Here is a 19,279-nt window from a genome sequence, read left to right on the forward strand (position 1 = left end):
AGAAGCAGGTAAAGCTAAGAGGGTCTTAGGAGATTTGTCCACGGTTACAAAGCTAGTGATAGAATGAGGCCAGGTCTCCTCACCTCGACATCCAGAATTCTTTCCACAAAGTCTTTCGGCCAGGCAATCCTTTAAGGTCTTGAGTGTGCTAGCCAATATGTTAAACAATCTGACTGATGAATATTTTCTGGATACAATAATGATGATGATAGTTAACATAAATAAGCTTACTATGTTCTAAACACTTTACATGAATTAACTCATTTTAACTCGCACAACCACCCTATGAGGTAGATCCTATTATCAACCAACTCCCTTTTGCCAGATGGAGAAAGGCAGCTAAGGGATGTTAGTTACCTCGCCCAAAGTCACAAAGCTGGTGAGTGGCAAAGCCAGGAAACAAATTGAGGCAGTCTGGTTCCAGAGTTCTAACACTGTTTTATATACACCTTCATGTAAGTCAGATAAACTAATTTCTCCCTAATTTTTTTTTTTTTGTGCGGAAGATCAGCCCTGAGCTAACATCCATGCCAATCCTCCTCTTTTTGCTGAGGAAGACCGGCCCTGAGCTAACATCTATTGTCAATACTCCTCCTTTTTTTTTTCCCTTTTTCTCCCCAAAGCCCCAGTAGACAGCTGTATATCATAGCTGCACATCCTTCTAGTTGCTGTATGTGGGACGCTGCCTCAGCATGGCTGGACAAGCGGTGCATCGGTGTGCGCCCAGATCCGAACTGGGCCGCCAGTAGCAGAGCGCGCGCACTTAACCGCTAAGCCACGGGGCCGGCTCCCTCCCTAAATTTTAATTAGCCTAAAGGTAACAGTTATCATTTCTTAGCACCTATGAAGAATCCACACAACATGACTATGTTTCACCCCACAATATCAGTGTTACAAAGGGGTTCTACTCTATTAACCGCATCAAAGTAATAGCTTTGGGCTCAAATACTCCGAACTAATAGATGGGTCTTATACAAGTCAGGTTAACTGCTTAAAGTGATTCCATAAACCTAGAGATGAATACTTTAAAAATACGTGTTTAAACGTTTGTGTAATATTCTCCAAACTTGTGGATTTTATCTCGACGCATAATTAAGCACAAATTGGCTTGATAACATGGGTGAATTTATTTCTTACGATTCGAGTACAAACGTAAAAACAGGAAAAAACAAAGCTTTTCATCAAGAATAAACACAAAAATCTAAGTAACAATCCTGTAATCGTGCATTTTAACAGAAAGCACAGATATGAATACATTCTAATTTGTTTAACTACATTTAAAAATTAAAATATTTCTCTCCAAATCCCAAATACCACAATCTTTAACCTGTTCTCATCTTGTTACCTCAGAAACATTTGTCATATGCTACCAGCAAAATATAGGCAAGGATTATTAATCAGTCTTTATGACCAAAGAAACATTACTCTTTAACTTCTGACTTTTTGAATCATTTATCTGTATTTCAGTTCTTAAAAGCCATATAATTATACCTCCACGTTAGAAAAAAAAAGAACACAAATATCAAGGAGGCAAGATATTTTCATGTAATTAAAGCAAAAGTCACAAGTGTTTGACTTAGAAATGTACATAACTGTAGTAAATTTTTTAAGTACAATTCCATTTGATGGCTGATAATAATAACAGTGAACAATTTAAATAGGTATAAAAATGTAGGATCAAAATCTTGAGGCTCAAATACTTGAAAAGTCACTATGAACATGGAAAGATCTGTTTACAGAAACATGTATTGTTTAGATGAAAAATCAGGGGGTAGTGGCATCTCCTTGGTCCCTTAACAATATTTGGATTTTTGCAAAGAATTAGCAGCACCCAACCTTAAGTGTTAATTACGTGTTTCTAAAGGACCTATACAACAGATTAGTTGGCAGTGTTCTAGCTTTCAGGAGATGGGGAAGGGTCGGGGTGTAAATACCCGAGTATGCATGCACTCACGCATTTAAAATCACCACTCCAAATGGGGAAAAAAATCACACATTGAAAAAGTCTAAGGAAATCATCCTTAAAGGATCAACAGTGGGCCAGGAACAGTAGAAGCTGAACAGTAGTCTACCTGATAATAATGGTTTTTCAATCTTCAAGGGCAAGTTGAGAAGAATGAGAATAGTCACATACACAGACCTTCAGGGAGAACTTGCCTCGAATTTTACATCGCAAAACACCGAACAGAAATCTTTACAAAAACCTTCATTCTTGCTTATATAAGACCAGATGATTTTATCCTTTTCACCACCATATACATAACATTTAAATATCTTCTTTATAAATATTTTAGAGCAAAAAGAATGTATTTCATTGCAGTGGTGGCCCACACCTGTACAAAGCAATATAAGCAACATATATATATATATATGTATATATATAAAATGATTAAGAAAAAAGTGCAAAGAATAACAATATTAAGAATTTTTGCTCTTTACAGTAACTATGGTTCAAGTGTGAATATCTATGAGGGATATATAATCCCAGATTTTAATTAAAGATTCAAAAAGAAGCCCACATGCCAAGTTACTGCACAAATATCAGTCCCTTGAGTAACTTCCCTTCTCCCAAATCCAGCATTTCCAGTTTCTAAACTCTTCTCATCAACAGAAAAAAGTGGTAACAGTGTGTTCTTCCCTTTAACTTCCCAAAATTCATCCAAGTTAATTAACCATTCATAGATTCAAACAAGATATTGGAGAAGTCATTCATCATAACCCGCTTTGCTAAAATTAAAGCAAAATGAAAGGCTTTCTGACATACAAACTACTGATCAAGAATCAAATCAACAGACCTTAAATTACAAGTGTAATTTAATACGAGTACATTTTAAAATCAATCCCTGTTATCAAAGCTAAATTCAGAGTCTAAATCCTTTCCCAGGTTCAGTGCTATGCAAGGGTCATAATTTGAAATACTTATGATTTCATCACCTTTTCTAACAGAGAAAATGCTTCCTGTTAAAATTTGATTAACTTTCTATCATTTTACTCTTGCTCTCAGTCTTCTGCTGGGAACAAACATAGAAAGGCAATTTTCAGCAGTTTTAACATGTACTTTACTCTTAAGTCACTCAAATAATTACAGTTACTGATTTTAGACCTCCAAGTTTCAAAAAAGCAGTTCAATTTCCCTTTAAATATATTTCTAGATATTTTTTTTGGTGTGTTTATGTTGTTTTATTCTTACTTCAGGCACTGTAATTATTCACAATATTACAATGATTCTATGTCTAACCTAGGCAACAATTATGAATCCTAAAACGGTTTCCAAGGTATTGATTCCGTATATTATATTACGATTGAATTTTCCCTTCAAGATAAATGGTTGGGAGAGAATTTTAAAGCCCTGCACCACTTCTGCCTTGAGTAGTGTTAATACATATTGTTGGTCATGCTGAATATTTAAGTTTTTCCTGTACTAGGAAGACAACAGACATTGGAAGCTGCAAATTTCCTCAAACTACATTCTAATCCAACTGCAATTTATTTTGTTCAACACCAAATATTTTTCTTTAAGAAAACAAGTATATCTTAGGCTACTTTTTAAAAACAGAATTTTTGCTCTAAAACTAATAACACAGCTAAAGGGAAACAACTTTTCAATTTCAGCGTCACTAGAACTATGCAAAACTAAGTTAAAGTAGACTCGACAACTATTTTAATCACTTTTGGTTTTTTTTATTACCATTTCTTTAGAATGACATACCTTACATTTTAACAGACAGTTCAACAAGGCTTAAAACTCCAGAACCGAAAAACCACCAGGCCTCCTGCACAACTGTAACTAAGAGAGCAGCATTCTATTTGCCGCCATACATTCGCTCAATGTCTTTGAGGTAATGGTTCTTCAGTTCCTTCCTTTTCAGTTTGAAAGCATCAGTGACCAAACCAGTTTCAGGGGTCCACGGCTCTGGGCTTAAGCGAACCTTGATTGGAATTTCAAATCGCTCCAATTTCACTGAAATGAAAATGGGGAGGTAGGAGAAAGGGAGAGAAAGGGGGAAAAAGGGGGGAGGGTTGGGAGGGTTGGGAGAGTGGGGGAGAGTGGGGGAGAGAGAAGCAATTAATAAAACATGAATTTTGAAGGATTTACCTAGATGATGCAGGCGATGAGGCAAACATTTAATGGCATGTTAGTCAATTAATGATACCACCATCTTACAATTTCATTTTATATTTCTCAAAGTCTACATACATTGTTTCAGTTTGGGTCTGCGGAGTTTTTATTCTAATATATGTATAGACACCCTTCTCTTCAGTCTTGCTATTTGTTGCTCCCTCTGGCTGGGATGGTCTTCCCCTTTATAGCCGCATGGCTCTCTTCCTTACTTCATTCAGGTGTCTGCTCAAATGCCACCTCCTCAGAGAGGACTTCTCTGACCACTCACAACAAAACAGAAACCCCTTTATCTCTCTCTACGCTCTTACACTATGTAGTCTTCAAAATACTAATCACCATCCAACATATTACACATTTGTCTCACCCACGAGAACGTAAGCTCCGTGAAAGCAGAGGCTCTGTTTTGTTCACTGCTATCCATAGTGCTACATTGAGAGTCCTTGATAAATACATACATATTTAGTAATTCACTCGACAGAAAATTAAGCCTCTAGACAACTGCTCTTCATAGGCTTTATTATACATTCAAATAAGAATCAAAAAGGGGATTGTGGGGGCTGGCCCGGTGGCGCAAGCGGTTAGGTGCGCGCGCTCCGCTGCGGCGGCCCGGGGTTCGCTGGTTCGGATCCCAGGCGTGCACCGACGCACTGCTTGGTAAGCCATGCTGTGGCGGCGTCCCATATAAGGTAGAGGAAGATGGGCACCGATGTTGGCCCAGGGCCATCTTCCTCAGCAAAAAAAAAAAAAGAGGAGGATTGGCGGATGTTGGCTCAGGGCTGATCTCCTCACAAAAAAAAAAAAAAAAAAGAAAAGGGGATTGTGAATTTCATCCTTTTAAATAGTATAAAAATTGGCACAGCACACATTGTATTTGAGTTAGACAACTCAATACACGTTGAAAGAAATGTAAGAAAATAAGGACATAGAAGCAATCAATACAGTTTTCAATAATTTTAAATTCAATAAACTCTATTTCATCAAGTTACTTAATATTCATACAAGGTCACCTTTAAAATTCTGAAGGCCCACTAACAGTAAGGTTAATCTACAGATGAGTTTTATTTTATAGGCAATTACTTAAAACAATTTCAAAGAAGCAAATATCTGCATGTTTAAAAACTACTGCTCAACAGCCAAAGTTACTTGAGAAACAACTTGATTTCAGTGACAAGCATCAAGAATTCAAATTCATGCAAGCTTTTGTTCTAATACTAGTCTGAGTTTTATGAAAGCTTGGTTGAATTAGCGAGTTTCTCATTAAAATGAGAGAAAAATATAAAGCTGAATGTCAAAAATAATCTTTCAAATTACTTATTTATTTTTTTTTTGGTGAGGGAGATTGTCCCTGAGCTAACATCCATTGCCAATCTTTCTCTTTTTGCTGAGGAAAATTGGCCCTGAGCTAACATCTGTGACCATATTCCTCTATTTTATATATGGGAAGCCACCATAGCATGGCTTGATGAGTGGCACATAGGCCCGCACCCAGGATCCGAACCTGTGAACCCTGGGCCACCGAAGTGGAGTGCGCAAACCCAACCACTACACCACCGGGCTGGTCCCTCTTTCAAATTACTTAGAATCAATTTCCTAAAAGTAACGCCTGAACAGGTAATAAAAGCACATAAAACTTGCTCAAATTAACCATGTCTACTCTGTTGATACATTACGGCTCAGTTACACAGAGGTGCCCAAAATAAACCCATCTGTTCCCAAGGTCACATCTGGATCTCAAGCAAACAGCTGAATTCTCAACTATAGATTTGGCTCTAAAACCTTTTATTTCATATTACTTTCCCGAGTTAGACAGGTCCTAGTCTAGAAAGACTGAAAAAACTGGGACAAGGCAGGGACATTATTTCAGTCGCACACTAGCAAATTAAGCATCTTCATAAAAGTCCCTATATTTAACCTTTATTAACTAAATTCCTGTTCAAAGCAAAAAAAAAAAAAAAAAAAAGGCTGCATAAGAGGTTTCATTTTGGGAACTCTCAAACACTATCTAGTACCACAAGCTATAGAGAGCACTGGGCAATCCTCTAAGCAGGATAAATTGCCAACAAGTGAGAAAGATGAGGGGAAGAAAAAACAAAAACTATCTCACACATGGCATTTTATCTGAATAACCTAGAACATTATGAAATGTGACCCGCAGGTGGCAGCAAATTTCAATTTTTCTAGCCATTGGTAGTTGTCAAACCATCCCCAAACAATTCCTTTGCGTTCTTCTACTACCTATACTTCGCACTTATATTTAACACAGGAAGGGGCCTGCCAGGAACGAGGTTAGATTTCAGACAGATTTAGCGGAATGCAATCAAGAGTATTCTATACTTTTTTGCATAAGTCTCTGAAATTACAATTTGAAGCAAAAGGTCGGCAAGATAAATCTTTTGTGGCACAGAAAAGCTTATGATTTATACATTTAGCTCATGATTAGTGTTCATTATCCAAATCAGGAATTGTTCAATTACATGTCTCAATCCAAGCACAGGAAATTTATGGGAGCCTACGGGATCCTAGAATTTTATTCCATTTTCCACCTAATTTGTGATCCAGCTTGACTTTCCCCATTACTGTTTTTACACAGTTAAATATGCAATGACAAATTATTCAAGTCACATTCTACTCCATTAGCACATCCAGAGAGTGACTAAGAATAACAGCCTATCGGCCAAAATACTTTTTGAAATACTACATTTAAAGAAAAAACATCAGGATTTGTATCAAAGAAAATTCTGGTAGTCTGGGGACATTAATATAAAAAGTGTGATATTCAATAATACTATAATTAACAAAACCATCTTTAAGAAAAAAACATTAAGTCACTGTCTTTATGGTTATAAAGTAACCTACTATTCAATCTGATTATGTTAATAGGCAACTGTTCTTTAAAACTTTATAGTGTCCAGAGTTAACTATAAGAATGTTCTTCTTGGAGAAAAATTGTTTTTCAACATCGACTTGCTAACTAATATTACCAACTACAGTTTTAAACCAAAATAGAACCTATGTAGTTAATTTTAAAAATAAATAATAGTAGCCTAGTTAGGGAAAAAGGTGTGCTTGTGATCTCTGATAGGAGTATGAACTAGTCCAGTTTTTCTGGGGGAAGAGGGAGTTATTTGGCAACATAGGAAGGAAAAAAGCCTTTAAAATACACATTTTCTTTGACTCAAATTCCATTTCTAGGGATTCATACTAAGAAAATAATTACATAAGAAAATCATTGAGTATACAAGATATGTGTTATACTTGTTTCCAGTGGAGGGAAAAAAGTGCAACTCATCCTGAACGTCCAACAACAGGGACTTAAGTGGATACTCCTATCCTGGAATACTATTTAGCTATTAAAAATGTAATGCAATTTGAGATCTACTGACTTAGAAAAACATTGATGGTGTTGATAGGTTAAGTACATATACCAGAATGTAATGTCACCTCCCCAAGATAACTATTATCAAGTGATTTTTACATTATCCTTTATAATTTTCTGTATTGTCCAATACTTTATAATGAATATACAACCTATTATCAGAAAAATAGTTATTTTCATTTTTTAGGAGGGAAAGCAACAGGTTAAAACTAGGTTAATAGTTCCCAACTGAACATGAAGAGTACACAGTTTTTGTCTGCTCCCCTGGAAAATAATTTAAACAGTTTAAAATAATTTTAAATATTAAGAAGAATTAACTACTTGGAAAAAACTAAAATGACAGAAAGAGGCCACTGGATGAGAGAGTTCAACAAAATTTTAGAAGGCAAAAAGCAAGGACTAGCAGTAACTGGTTGGGAGCCTAGAGAGAGTTAAAAACTACCAACAGAGAAGGATGCCAATGAGAAGCAAACCGAGCTCCTGACCCCGTGCCTCTGAAGACACAGATGAGAGGTACGTGGAAAACAGGAGGGCTGGCCCCCAGCCTGTTCAGAGGACAGTTCTCCCTCATCCTGCTCTTTCTCAACCAGGCTGGAGACAGGTTTACTTTTTGGAAAAACTGAACTAGAGAGACTCTGGACTCAAAGACACTAGAGTGTCTTTCAGGGAGGAAGTAAAAGTGAAAACGGAAGGATTCAGTGAAAGTAAGACCCACCCACCACACCCCTCAGCCCCTTTCCAATTTCCTGTTTTTGGCTACCAGAATACCGGCAGTCAAGCTAATATCTCCCAGGCAAGAGACTGGAGAAGTCTTCTTGGGAGAAATGAAATGACCCAAGACACTAACATTTCAGAGAAGCCCAGTAAGCTTTCCAGTTGCCTAGTACCTCATTCTCAAATCTGAATGGAAAGACAAAGATCAGCAGATGTATGAAAAAGGCTCTGACTAAAGCAAGCAGAAAGTGGAACTTGGAGGAAAGAGAGACAATAAAAGCAGAAGAAAACTTCATACAAGGAATCCCTTTAACAGCCTCAGAGGAGTAAGACACAACACATTGACCGCATCCATGAAAGGTCAACAAGATGCTATTAAAAGAACACTGAGAAAGCAGGAAAGAGCTCTTAAAAAGCAAAATTCTGATATTAAAAATTGGAAATTCAATAGAGAGAAGAGATGATAAAGTTGAGGGACTCTGCCAGAATATAAAACAAAAAGGACGAGATGGACAACAAAAGAAACAAAGATAATCAAATTGGAAGATGAAAGCAGGAGGTCCAACAGCCACGTAAAAGTAGTCCCAGATAAAAACACACACACAAAACTTGGAAGAGAAAAACTGAAAGAAGAGTAAACAACGAAAGAAACAAAGATAAACAGATATTTCCCAGAACTGAAGGGCAGAGATCTCTAGATTGAAAGGCCCACATCAAGTAAGCAGACACAATGATAAACAACAAGAGATCCACACCAAGGCCCATCACTATGAACTATGAACAAAGACTGACCATTCCAAACACAGGCTAGATGACCACTTGGCAGGGAGGTTGTAACATGCAATAAAGAACTAGATAGGTTATTCTACTATATGACACTTAAGGATCCTCCCAATATGGAAATTCATTATATATATTTAAGAGGCAGGTTTTAAAAACTCTGTATGTTATTATTAAAACAAACAAACAGACATCTTGAAGAGCCTAATGCACAAGACATCATTAAACAACTTTTAGGGACTTCAACAGACAAGCAACTTCTTACTTACTGGCATTTGCAGCTTCTCTAATTTCTTTCAGTATTTCAGCTTCCATGGCAGGGTTGTTGCAGATATCAACCCAAGTTCCTTCCACACCCTTCTGCTGTGCCAAAAGTGTCAACCTCTTCTGATTAGGAACCACAAAACTGATCACATAGGACTGGTCACTAAAAAATTAGAAAAGAAAACAAAATAGAAATTAAAACATTAAGAACAATATTCATGAATTATTAAATGAAACAGCACAGATAATTCCAAATATATATTTCTCTTATTTGTTACTGTTTCATTAAAAAGTAACAAGGCCCATAGTATTGGCATAAAGACAGACATATAGACTAACGGAACAGAATAGAGAGCCCAGAAATAAACCCTCACATATATGGTCAAATGATCTTTAACAAAGGAGCTATGACCATTCAATAGGGAAACGACAGTCTCATCAACAAATGGTGCTTGGAAAACTAGATGCCCACATGCAAAATAATAGAGTTATACCCTTTCCTTACATCATATGTAAAAATTTACTCAAAATGGATTAAAGATCTAAACATAAGACCTAAAACTATCAAAATCCTAGAAGCAAACATGAGAGGAAAGCTTCATGACATTGTATTTGACAATGCTTTCTTGGATATGACACCAAAGCATAGGCAACAAAAGAAAAAAATAGATAAATAAGAGTACAACAAAAATAAAAAATTTCTGTGTATCAAAGGACATGATGAACAGAGTGTGAAAAGGCAATCTATGGAATTGCAGAAATTGTTTGTGAATCATACATCTGATAAGGGGTTAATATCTAGAATATATAAAGAACCCCGACAACTCAATAACAAAAAAACAAATAACCCAATTAAAAAATGAGCAAAGAACTGAAACTATACAAACTATTTTCCTAAAAGAAAATGTAGGGGATAAGCTCCTTGACATTGGTCTTGACAATGATCTTTTGGATTGGACACCAAAAGCAAAGGCAACACAAGCAGAAATAAACAAGTGGGACTATATCAAACTAAAAAGCTTCTGCATAGCAAAGGAAACCATCAACTAAATGAAAAAGCAACCTACAGAACGGAAGAAAATATCTGAAAATCATGTATCTGATAAGGGGTTAATATCTAAAATATATAAAGAACTCATACAACTCAATAGCAAAAAAAAAAAAAAACAATCCAATTAAAAAACGTCTGAATAGACATTTTTCCAAAGAAGATATACAGATGGCCAAGAGGCACATGACAGGGTGCTCAACACCACTAATCATCAGGGAAATAAATGGAAATCAACACCACAATGAGATTTCACCTCACATCTGTTAGATTAGCTATTATCAAAAAGACAAGAGATAACGTGTTGGCAAGGATGTAGAGAAAAGGGAACCCTTGTATAGCGCTGCTGGGAATGCAAATCGGTTCAGCCACTATGGAAAAGAGTACAGAGGTTCCTGAAAAAATTTAAAATAGAACTACCATATGATCCAGCAATTCAACTTCTGGGTATATATGCAAAGGAAAGGAAAACATGATATCAAAGAGATATCTGCACCTCCATGCTCACTGCAGCATTATTCACAATAGCCAAGATATAGAAACAACCTAAGCATCCATCAATGGATGAATGGATAAAGATGTGGTATACATATACACACACACACACACACACACACACACACACAATGGAATATTATTCAGCCATGAGAAAGAAGGACATTCTGCCATTTGCGACAACATGGGTGAACTTTGAGGGCATTATGGTAAGTGAAATAAACCAAAGACAGACAAATACTGCATGGTATCACTTATATGTGGAATCAAAAAAAAAAGTCAAACTCATAGAGATAGAGAGTAGAAAAGTGGTTTCTAGGGGATGGGGAAATAGGGAAAGGTTGGTAAAAGGGTACAAACTTTCAGCTATAAGATGAATAGGGTCTGAGGATCTAATGTAAAACATGGTGACTATAGCTCATAACACTATATTGTACAATTGAAAATCAGAGAAAAAAATTTAATGGGCAAAGGACTTGACTAAACATTTCACCAGAGGTGATATACAAATGGCCAACAAGCATATGAAAAGATGCTCAACATCACTAATCATTAGGGGTGAGATATCCTCTCACACCCATTATGATGCTTACTATCAAAAAAATAGAAACAAGTGTTGGTGAGGACGTGGAGAAATTAGAACCCTGCACATTGTTGGTGGGAATGTAAAAATGATGCTGCTCCTATGGAAAACAGTATGGCAGTTCCTCAAAAAATAAAAATGGAACTACCATATGATCCAGCAATTGCGCATCTGGATATATATCCAAAAGACCTGAAAGCAGGATCTTGAAGAGATACTTGCATATCCATGTTTGTAGCAGTATTATTCACAATAGTCAAGAGGTGGAAGCAACTCAAGTTGTCCATTGATGGAGGAATGGATAAACAAAATGTGGTCTACACATACAATGGAATATTAGCCTCAAAAAGGAAGGAAATTCTGACTCATGCTACAGTATAGATGAACCTTGAGGACATTATGCTAAGTGAAATAAGCCAGTCACAAAAAGACAAATACTGCGTGATTCCACTTATATGAGGCATCGGGAGTAGTAAAATTCACAGAAACAGAAAGAAGAATGGTGGTGGCCAGGGGCTGGGGGGAGGGGAAAATGGGGAGTTGTTTCATGGATACAGAGTTTCAGTTTTGCAAGATGATTAGTTCTGGAAATTGGTTGCATAACAATGTGAACGTACTTAACATTAGTGAACTATACACTTAAAAATGGTTATGATGGTAACTTTTACATTTTGGTTTTGGTTTTTTTTACAATTAAATTTTTTTAAAAGGAAGTAATAAAGCCCATGAAAATAAACTATATTAACATATAAAGAAAATGGTTCAATCTCTCAGGTTTTTGATTTAGAAAACTTGTACTAGCTGTGTTACCTTCTTGGGAAAATTACTTATGCTAAATCTCAGTTGTTATGGATGTTAAATGAAATAACTTTTGTGGCATAGCTAAGTTATTTAGCAAGACACAGCAGGTATCCCATAAATAGTTAAAATGTCTGGATTATCTCAAATGATCTTCTAGCTGTTGAATTCAAGAACTTTCAGAAATGTGTAACATTCCCCAACTCTGATGAAAGTTGGATGGTTCCCTTATGATTATATATAATCAAATTCTTTTCTGATTATCCTTTTATTGTAAGAATATGAAACAAATGCAACTTTTAAAAGTTACCTTTTGGCGAAAGCACAGATGTTGTCAATAAGTGGACAGTTCTTCAGTGCAGCTTCTACTTTCCCAAGAGATACATATTCTCCAGCTTGTAACTTCACCAGATCTTTCTTACGATCTATAAGTCATGAAGAATGTTAAGTTACACATAATCCATTTTATTAAGGTATGTACAATTCTGATTTTCTTTCAATCTCATTGCCTTAATCTTTATTCACAAACATACTTCTTTTAAAACTTTGTTATATATAATACTTGCCCATACATATCAGTTAAAAAGAAATCGCCTAGTTAAAGAAGTACTGGCTAAAATGTATTACCCTATACCAAAAGCTTTAATATCTTATTATAATCTTAAACATTATAATAAAGTAATAGAAGGAACAAGGACTTTGGACCATTAGATTTGAACGGTAGCTCTGCCCGTTACTAGCTATGTGATCCTAGGCATGTCAGCTGACCTCTCCAACCCTCAATTTTATCAGGGATAATGATGCCCACCTCATAAAGGCATGTAGCACAATGTCTGGCATACAGAACACGGTCAATAAATGTTAATTTCCCATTTTCCATATTTGACATTATCTTGTTAAAATGACACTGCTCTAAGAATGTGCTGGCACAGAATGGCACAGCTTGAATAATCATCAGGTTGCCTTACAACCTTCGTGTGAGTGCTGACTTGCCTACCCACTGCCTGGGAACCTACTCTACATGCCAACAGAAACCACCTTTGATTCCAATGCAATTAGGATCAAGAAAAAAAAAAGAGAAAGGGTTATTGGTTCTAGATTGAACCATGTTTCCTCAGATTTTCCCTAGCAGATCAAACTTCTAGATGAAGAACTAATTTTCCCAGGAAATCTCAAACTATATTCATGTCAAATATAGGTCCAGAGACAGATTTAAATGAACCACTAGAGATATGACTGAGGAAATTTTATGGCTGGAAAAGGACCTGACTGGGCCCCTACAGAGTGGTCCCTATCAGCTGGTCAAATTTTTACTTTAACTTTTGTCTGATAAAAGTGAACAGCATAAGGGCTATTTTAGAGTAGCTTTTTGAACTTGAAAGTCTATTTCAGTAGGCTCAATATGGGCAATGCCGAACCAAGTGACATTTTCAGAAGAACTTCAATTAATGTTGAGGATTGGTATTATAATTTTCTAAGGTTCAGGGCTAGATAGAGCCATATAAATGGACACTAGGGAAAATAATGTGTCCACACTGCTTCTTGGGAGGGGAGGTCAATGGTGAGGAAGGCCTAACTAGGGTACATTACAGTAGATGGTTATACACAACCACATGTAGTTGACCGAAAAAAAAAAAAATACCTCCTCTAAGCAATTTTTGTTTTCTCATTACCAATCTTCTATTTTCCTGCCCATCCCGCCCCTCCATGCTACTGCTCCTGCTGCTACCATTTACTAAGATGCAGGCACTGTCCTGCTCTAAACATTTTACACATATCAACTCATTTAATCCTAACAAAAACCCTACCAGATCAGTATTGCTGTCCCTATTTTACAGATGGAAAGTGCAGGCAGACATAAGTTAAATAATTCACCCCAGATTTAAACCAGTGGCATCATCAACCCTATTCATGACTTGACCAATATTACCTATCATATATGTTGAAGTTACAAAAACTAAAGAAAAGCACAAAAAGAGAATACACTGACCTATAATCTGTAAACATCCATCAGGATGAAACTCTCCAATATCACCAGTGCAAAACCACCTTTGGCCATTTTCATCCACAGAATAATCCTCCGCTGTTTTCTCTTCATTTTTAAAATATCCCATGGAGATATTCTGTCCACCAATTACGATTTCGCCTCTGGGGTTTGGCTTGTCATGAATTGTATAACCACCTGGAAGTCATTAAAGCAAATTAGTTATTGTTCTAAAACAATATTTACTTGTATTAATTCTTAAAGTGCCTTGCTAATATTTTTCTGCTGATCAAATGTTACATCACTTTATGGGAGAATATTAGTTTATATTTACTCAGATTTATGTGAGGATAGTGGTGACTGTGACTTAAGGAGTACCAGGGAAGTCTCAATAATAACCACCACCAACCACCACCCATCCCAAACCTTCCCAAGACCAGAAAATTTCACACTTAGGAAATCATTAAAGCTTAGGGTTCATAGAGCTCTGTTAAGATAAAATTACCCCCAAGAAGGGTAACACTTGAAACTTTTATAAGTAAATTACTAATATATTGATATGAACGCATTTCAGGTTTTTTCTAAGGAGGTTTTAATCAAAGAGAGCAGGAGGTAAGTACCTACCAAAGGCAATGCCATAAGTGAGAGGGAAAGGGAGGCTATGGGAAATGAGAGCGATTTTATTTTCTTAACTTTGCCTATGGCCAGTCATGACTTTAAAAGTTAAAACATTGAAATAATTGACAATAAATATTAAAATAATTATCACTGCTCATTACCTGTTTACTGTTGAATAAAGCTTACTTTAAGGAAAATATGCAAAAATATGAATTCATAAACTGAGATGTTGATTGGATTTTATGTCATAAAAGGATTAAAAGCAGAGTTCCTTTAAGCTGTTAGCTGCTCTTATAAATTTAAAACTATTCAATATTTCAATATGACAAAATCCATTGTATGTAAAACATTAAGATCACTCCTATCATATAAAGCAAAGGTTCCTTCATAGCAAGGAACTAACTCCAAACACACGTCCAAAAATGGACCCACTCTCCAAAACTGACATTAAAGCACAATACTAGAAAATCAGAAAATAAAAATTAAAGGCTAAATTCTCCTTACCAAGTTTTACTATATACCTTGTTTCTCTGATTCCATAGCCTAATAAATAACCCATCTAATAAAACAATTTTGATGCTGATGCACAATACATATAGACACCTACTACCTATATTTTCTTCAGATTTTCACTGTAAAATTGAAAAGGCATTACCATGGGAGAAAGAAGGAGGACTTAGTCCCAAGACGTAAAACTCTCGGGAACGCAATTGGCTTTTAAATGTGGTTTTTAAAAACAAATGGTCTTCTGCTCATAGAGCACCAACAGTAATGCACGCAATAAGAAAGTTACATAGGAGAAATACTTTTAGAAACTTCAAGTTTATGTCAGAGATAGCCCATTCCTTTTCTTGGGTTTGAACAACCTACAGGATATGTCCTATAAGGTAAATGGTCCTTTAAATTTTCAGTCTATGGCTCCATCCCAAGGTGAATATTCTCTTTTAAAATCTTAAACTTTTTAATTACTCTTTCTTTATCTGACAAGGCTAAGCTGTTAATTATTTTGCAGTTAATGCATACGCTTAGTACTTTTCACAATTTCATCATAGGAAGACTGGCTTACTTTTGCCTTCAGCTGATTTATAAAAAGGATTATCCCCAATATCTGTAAAGCACCAGGCTTCCTCTAAGTGGCTTGCCTTGCAGTTACATATAAAAATTCAATTCAAATATAGCCAGACAGTTGAGTCTCAACCATGAAAATGTTTGCTGGGGTCAAGAGCTAAGAAGTTGGGGTGTGGGGGGGTGTGAGTAATTAGTCGCTCTATCCCCTGAAAATCTGGGGTTTCATTTCCCAGCCAAATCTCCTCACTAGCAAAGTCGAGCTTCAAAGCATAGGATATATATCCTTCTCCAAACCCAGGGAATGCCCCACTAAGAATTTTTTCCACTTTACCATCAAGTATTTCCAAGTTCAGAATCACCACGCCTAGAACCTAGAAATTTTCCTTTCCTCTTGGGAACCTAAAGATGTTACTGAGGAAAAAGAAAGCACAGGGAACAAGCAACAGCAAAGACTCACTACCGCAGACAACCTAACACTTTAAAAAAAGGAAACCTCGAGGCTCACAGTGGTTTTCAGCACATCCAGAATCACTAGTGTTTGTCATAAACTCTTACCTTCCTGCCAGTCTTTTAGCTTAATTTCACAGCAAATAAGAGGCGCTCCAACTCTGCCAGTAGTATAGTCAGTAACTATGAAGGGAAAAAGCAACAAAGATATTAGCATACCACATTTCAGACTTGCACCAATGCGAGACCAGGAACATTGGCATCAGAGCCAGAGTCTGACAGATGACAAAAGAAGAGGCCGTAATGAGAGGAGTGCAAAGTGTGATCATTTTTCAATATTTCATCTTCGTTTTAACAGTGCAATCAACTGCAATGTAGTCATATAATTTTTGTTTCTCATGGCTATATTTTAGATAATTAAGTACAAAAATCTGTTAAAGGAGCAGAGCTTACTCCACCATTATCTACCTAGGATTTTGGGAAGACAGATTTTGATTGGAAGTCCCCCTCCTACCACTCATTGATTGGCTGTGTAACTTGGACATCCAAGCTTTTATTACTTCACATTGCTTAACTTCTAAGCCTCCATTTCCTCACCTATTAAATGGAGAGTGTAACAGGACCTACTTCCTACAGGGATGTGCTGTGAGGATTAAATGAGATGATACGTGGACAGTGCTTAACACTTCTCGGCACCAACTGAGTCTTCAATAAATGTCAGCTGCTATTATCAAACATGATGATGATGACTTGATTATCCTTTTGTAATCTGTGATTACTTCTAGCAATAATCAAGTATGTATGGACAGCCTATGATGTATTTAGCATTAAATTAACCATTGTGAGGAAACTACATAAAGGATAAGGAGACTGCCCTCAATCAGCTTACAAATAAACTACCTGGGAATAAATGCACACGAAACAATTTAGAGAATATTTAAATACTAAACTGCATGGTATTGACGGTGAGCACAATAGTACCTTAGAGACTAGAAATTGATCAATGTAAAATGAAATTGTTGGGAAAGACTTAATTGAAGAGTTGGGCATTAAAAAATGGCCGTGACCAGTTAGCAAAATGGGCATTCTAAGAGAAGGGAACAGAAAAGAGAGAGAGGTGAGAGCAAGAATGCCTATACAAGAAAGACGGAGAACATCAGCTTGTCTGGAAAGAAGAGCCAGGTGTGTATATACATGGGAAATAATGGAAAACAATGATGGATAGGTACAATGATGCCAGGTTAAAGATGTCTTGAAAGCTAGGTTCACCAGGCAGGAAGCAGTGTTTGAGGTGGATGTGTGTAAGTGAAGTATACAGGATCAATCAGAAGTGATATGATAGAGGCAGACACAGTGGTTGAAAGGCTGTTACCTTAGAGCAGTGTGAAGTATAAAAGGTTGGATGCCAAAGGCAGCAAGCAGGGGAGGGGGCAATCCAACGTAGAAAAGCTGATGAAACTTACAGATATTAAACATAAACAATCAGATGAGTTCAAAGCTAATACCCTGAATGATTTTAAGGATGGTAATACCAATTACACAAACAATTTGGCAGTGAAGAGATGGTCTGAGATAATGGCACTGATTTTCGATACAACGTGCTTAAAGTGAAAGTGGAATAAAAAAAATTACTATACCCGTTTCACAACCTAGGGTTGATTTTCCCCTCAGGACTATTTGGCAATGTTTGAAGATATGTTTCACTGTCACAACTAGGGGAATGTGTTACTACTAGTATCTGGCTGCTAAACGTCCTACAATGCACAAGAGAGCCCCCAACAATAAAGAATTATCTGGTTCAAAATTTGAATAGTGCTTAAGTTGAGAAACCCTACTATATAGGTTGTTGAAAATAACAGAAGAGAAAGCAGACAAGAAGTCAAGGCAGGAATACAGATTCAAGAGGGATCATAAAAGTGATACCTTATTCCAAGAGTGCAGTTCTCCAAGGAAGTGATCATTTAGAGAGAGAAAATTAAAGGACCAGGGTGACAGAATACTGAAGACTGACAATGTGGCATAAATATTTACAAGGCTTAAAAATAAAAGGTACACATGATACTCAACTAAAAGTTTCTAAAACTAAAACTATGTACATTTGCACTGAAACTGATATTACTGAAGAGATATAAAATTACAATGGTTCCCAAAGGTATTGCAAATGGTCTTTATTAGTAGTGACTAATATAGAATTTTTTGCCACATTAAAAATGCTTACCTTCAGTAACTGTCCCAGCACCACAGGATTCTGTCAGTCCATAACCCTGACCAATCGGGCAGCAGAAGCAGACGTTCATGAACCGGTGTGTCTGAGGGGACAGCGGTGCTCCCCCAGACAGCATCATCCGGACATTCCCTCCTAGCAGAGCCTTCACCTTTCTAAACAGTATCCTTAATAAAAGGAGGGATAAAGTATTTTAATACATGCATATACTATTCTTGGTGAAACACTAATTTATAAGCTCTAGGAAAGATTTCTCAACTTTAATTGAACATCTAAATTTCAGAACCATGGTGATAATAAAAGGTTAACAAAGCAACAACTAGTAACACCTTGACATATGCTAGATAAACTCTTAAAAATGTAAAAAAAAAAAGTGCAGTGTCAGGAAACTGCTTTGACCCACAGTAAATGAAAGAAAACTATATCAACGGAAAAAAATTTAAAGTTATCTTTGGAACTTTTAGTTATATATCTTCTCTCCCTTTCAATGAAAAATGCTTCCCCATCCCATCTCCATGCCCCAGCACCGCATTTAAAATAACTATTATATTCCTATTTTACTACACTATTTTATGAATACAATAAATCAGAAACCTTCATGCAGAATAAATCTTGAAAATCACTTTTTTAGTTAGAAATGACACTGTTTTTAAACTCAAGTGTCTTGATTCAAAAGTCTATTTTAGTTTTTCTTCATGAGCCCAAACTTTATAATTAAATCTTAAATATTTACTCAATTGTTAAAATTTGTGAAATT

The 19,279-nt window shown here is 36.3% G+C and overlaps 1 protein-coding gene across 5 annotated transcripts in view; it reads right to left on the reverse strand.

Moving 5' to 3' along the window:
- Positions 1-1,108: 1,108 nt before the first annotated feature.
- The window catches only part of ACSL4 (acyl-CoA synthetase long chain family member 4), a 94,451-nt gene continuing 76,280 nt past the window's right edge, over positions 1,109-19,279 (reverse strand). For all 5 annotated transcript variants that reach the window (XM_058536495.1, XM_058536498.1, XM_058536497.1 and 2 more), the window contains exons 11-16: positions 18,517-18,689; positions 16,407-16,481; positions 14,172-14,363; positions 12,492-12,606; positions 9,263-9,420; positions 1,109-3,961 (exon numbers count right to left, since the gene is read on the reverse strand). In XM_058536495.1, coding sequence (XP_058392478.1) covers positions 3,804-3,961; positions 9,263-9,420; positions 12,492-12,606; positions 14,172-14,363; positions 16,407-16,481; positions 18,517-18,689 — 871 coding nt within the window. In that variant the 3' untranslated portion in view covers positions 1,109-3,803. The remainder of the gene's footprint in view (positions 3,962-9,262; positions 9,421-12,491; positions 12,607-14,171; positions 14,364-16,406; positions 16,482-18,516; positions 18,690-19,279) is intronic.

Source organism: Diceros bicornis, chromosome X (assembly GCF_020826845.1).
Source record: "Diceros bicornis minor isolate mBicDic1 chromosome X, mDicBic1.mat.cur, whole genome shotgun sequence".
In the NCBI taxonomy this organism is placed as follows: domain Eukaryota; kingdom Metazoa; phylum Chordata; class Mammalia; order Perissodactyla; family Rhinocerotidae; genus Diceros; species Diceros bicornis.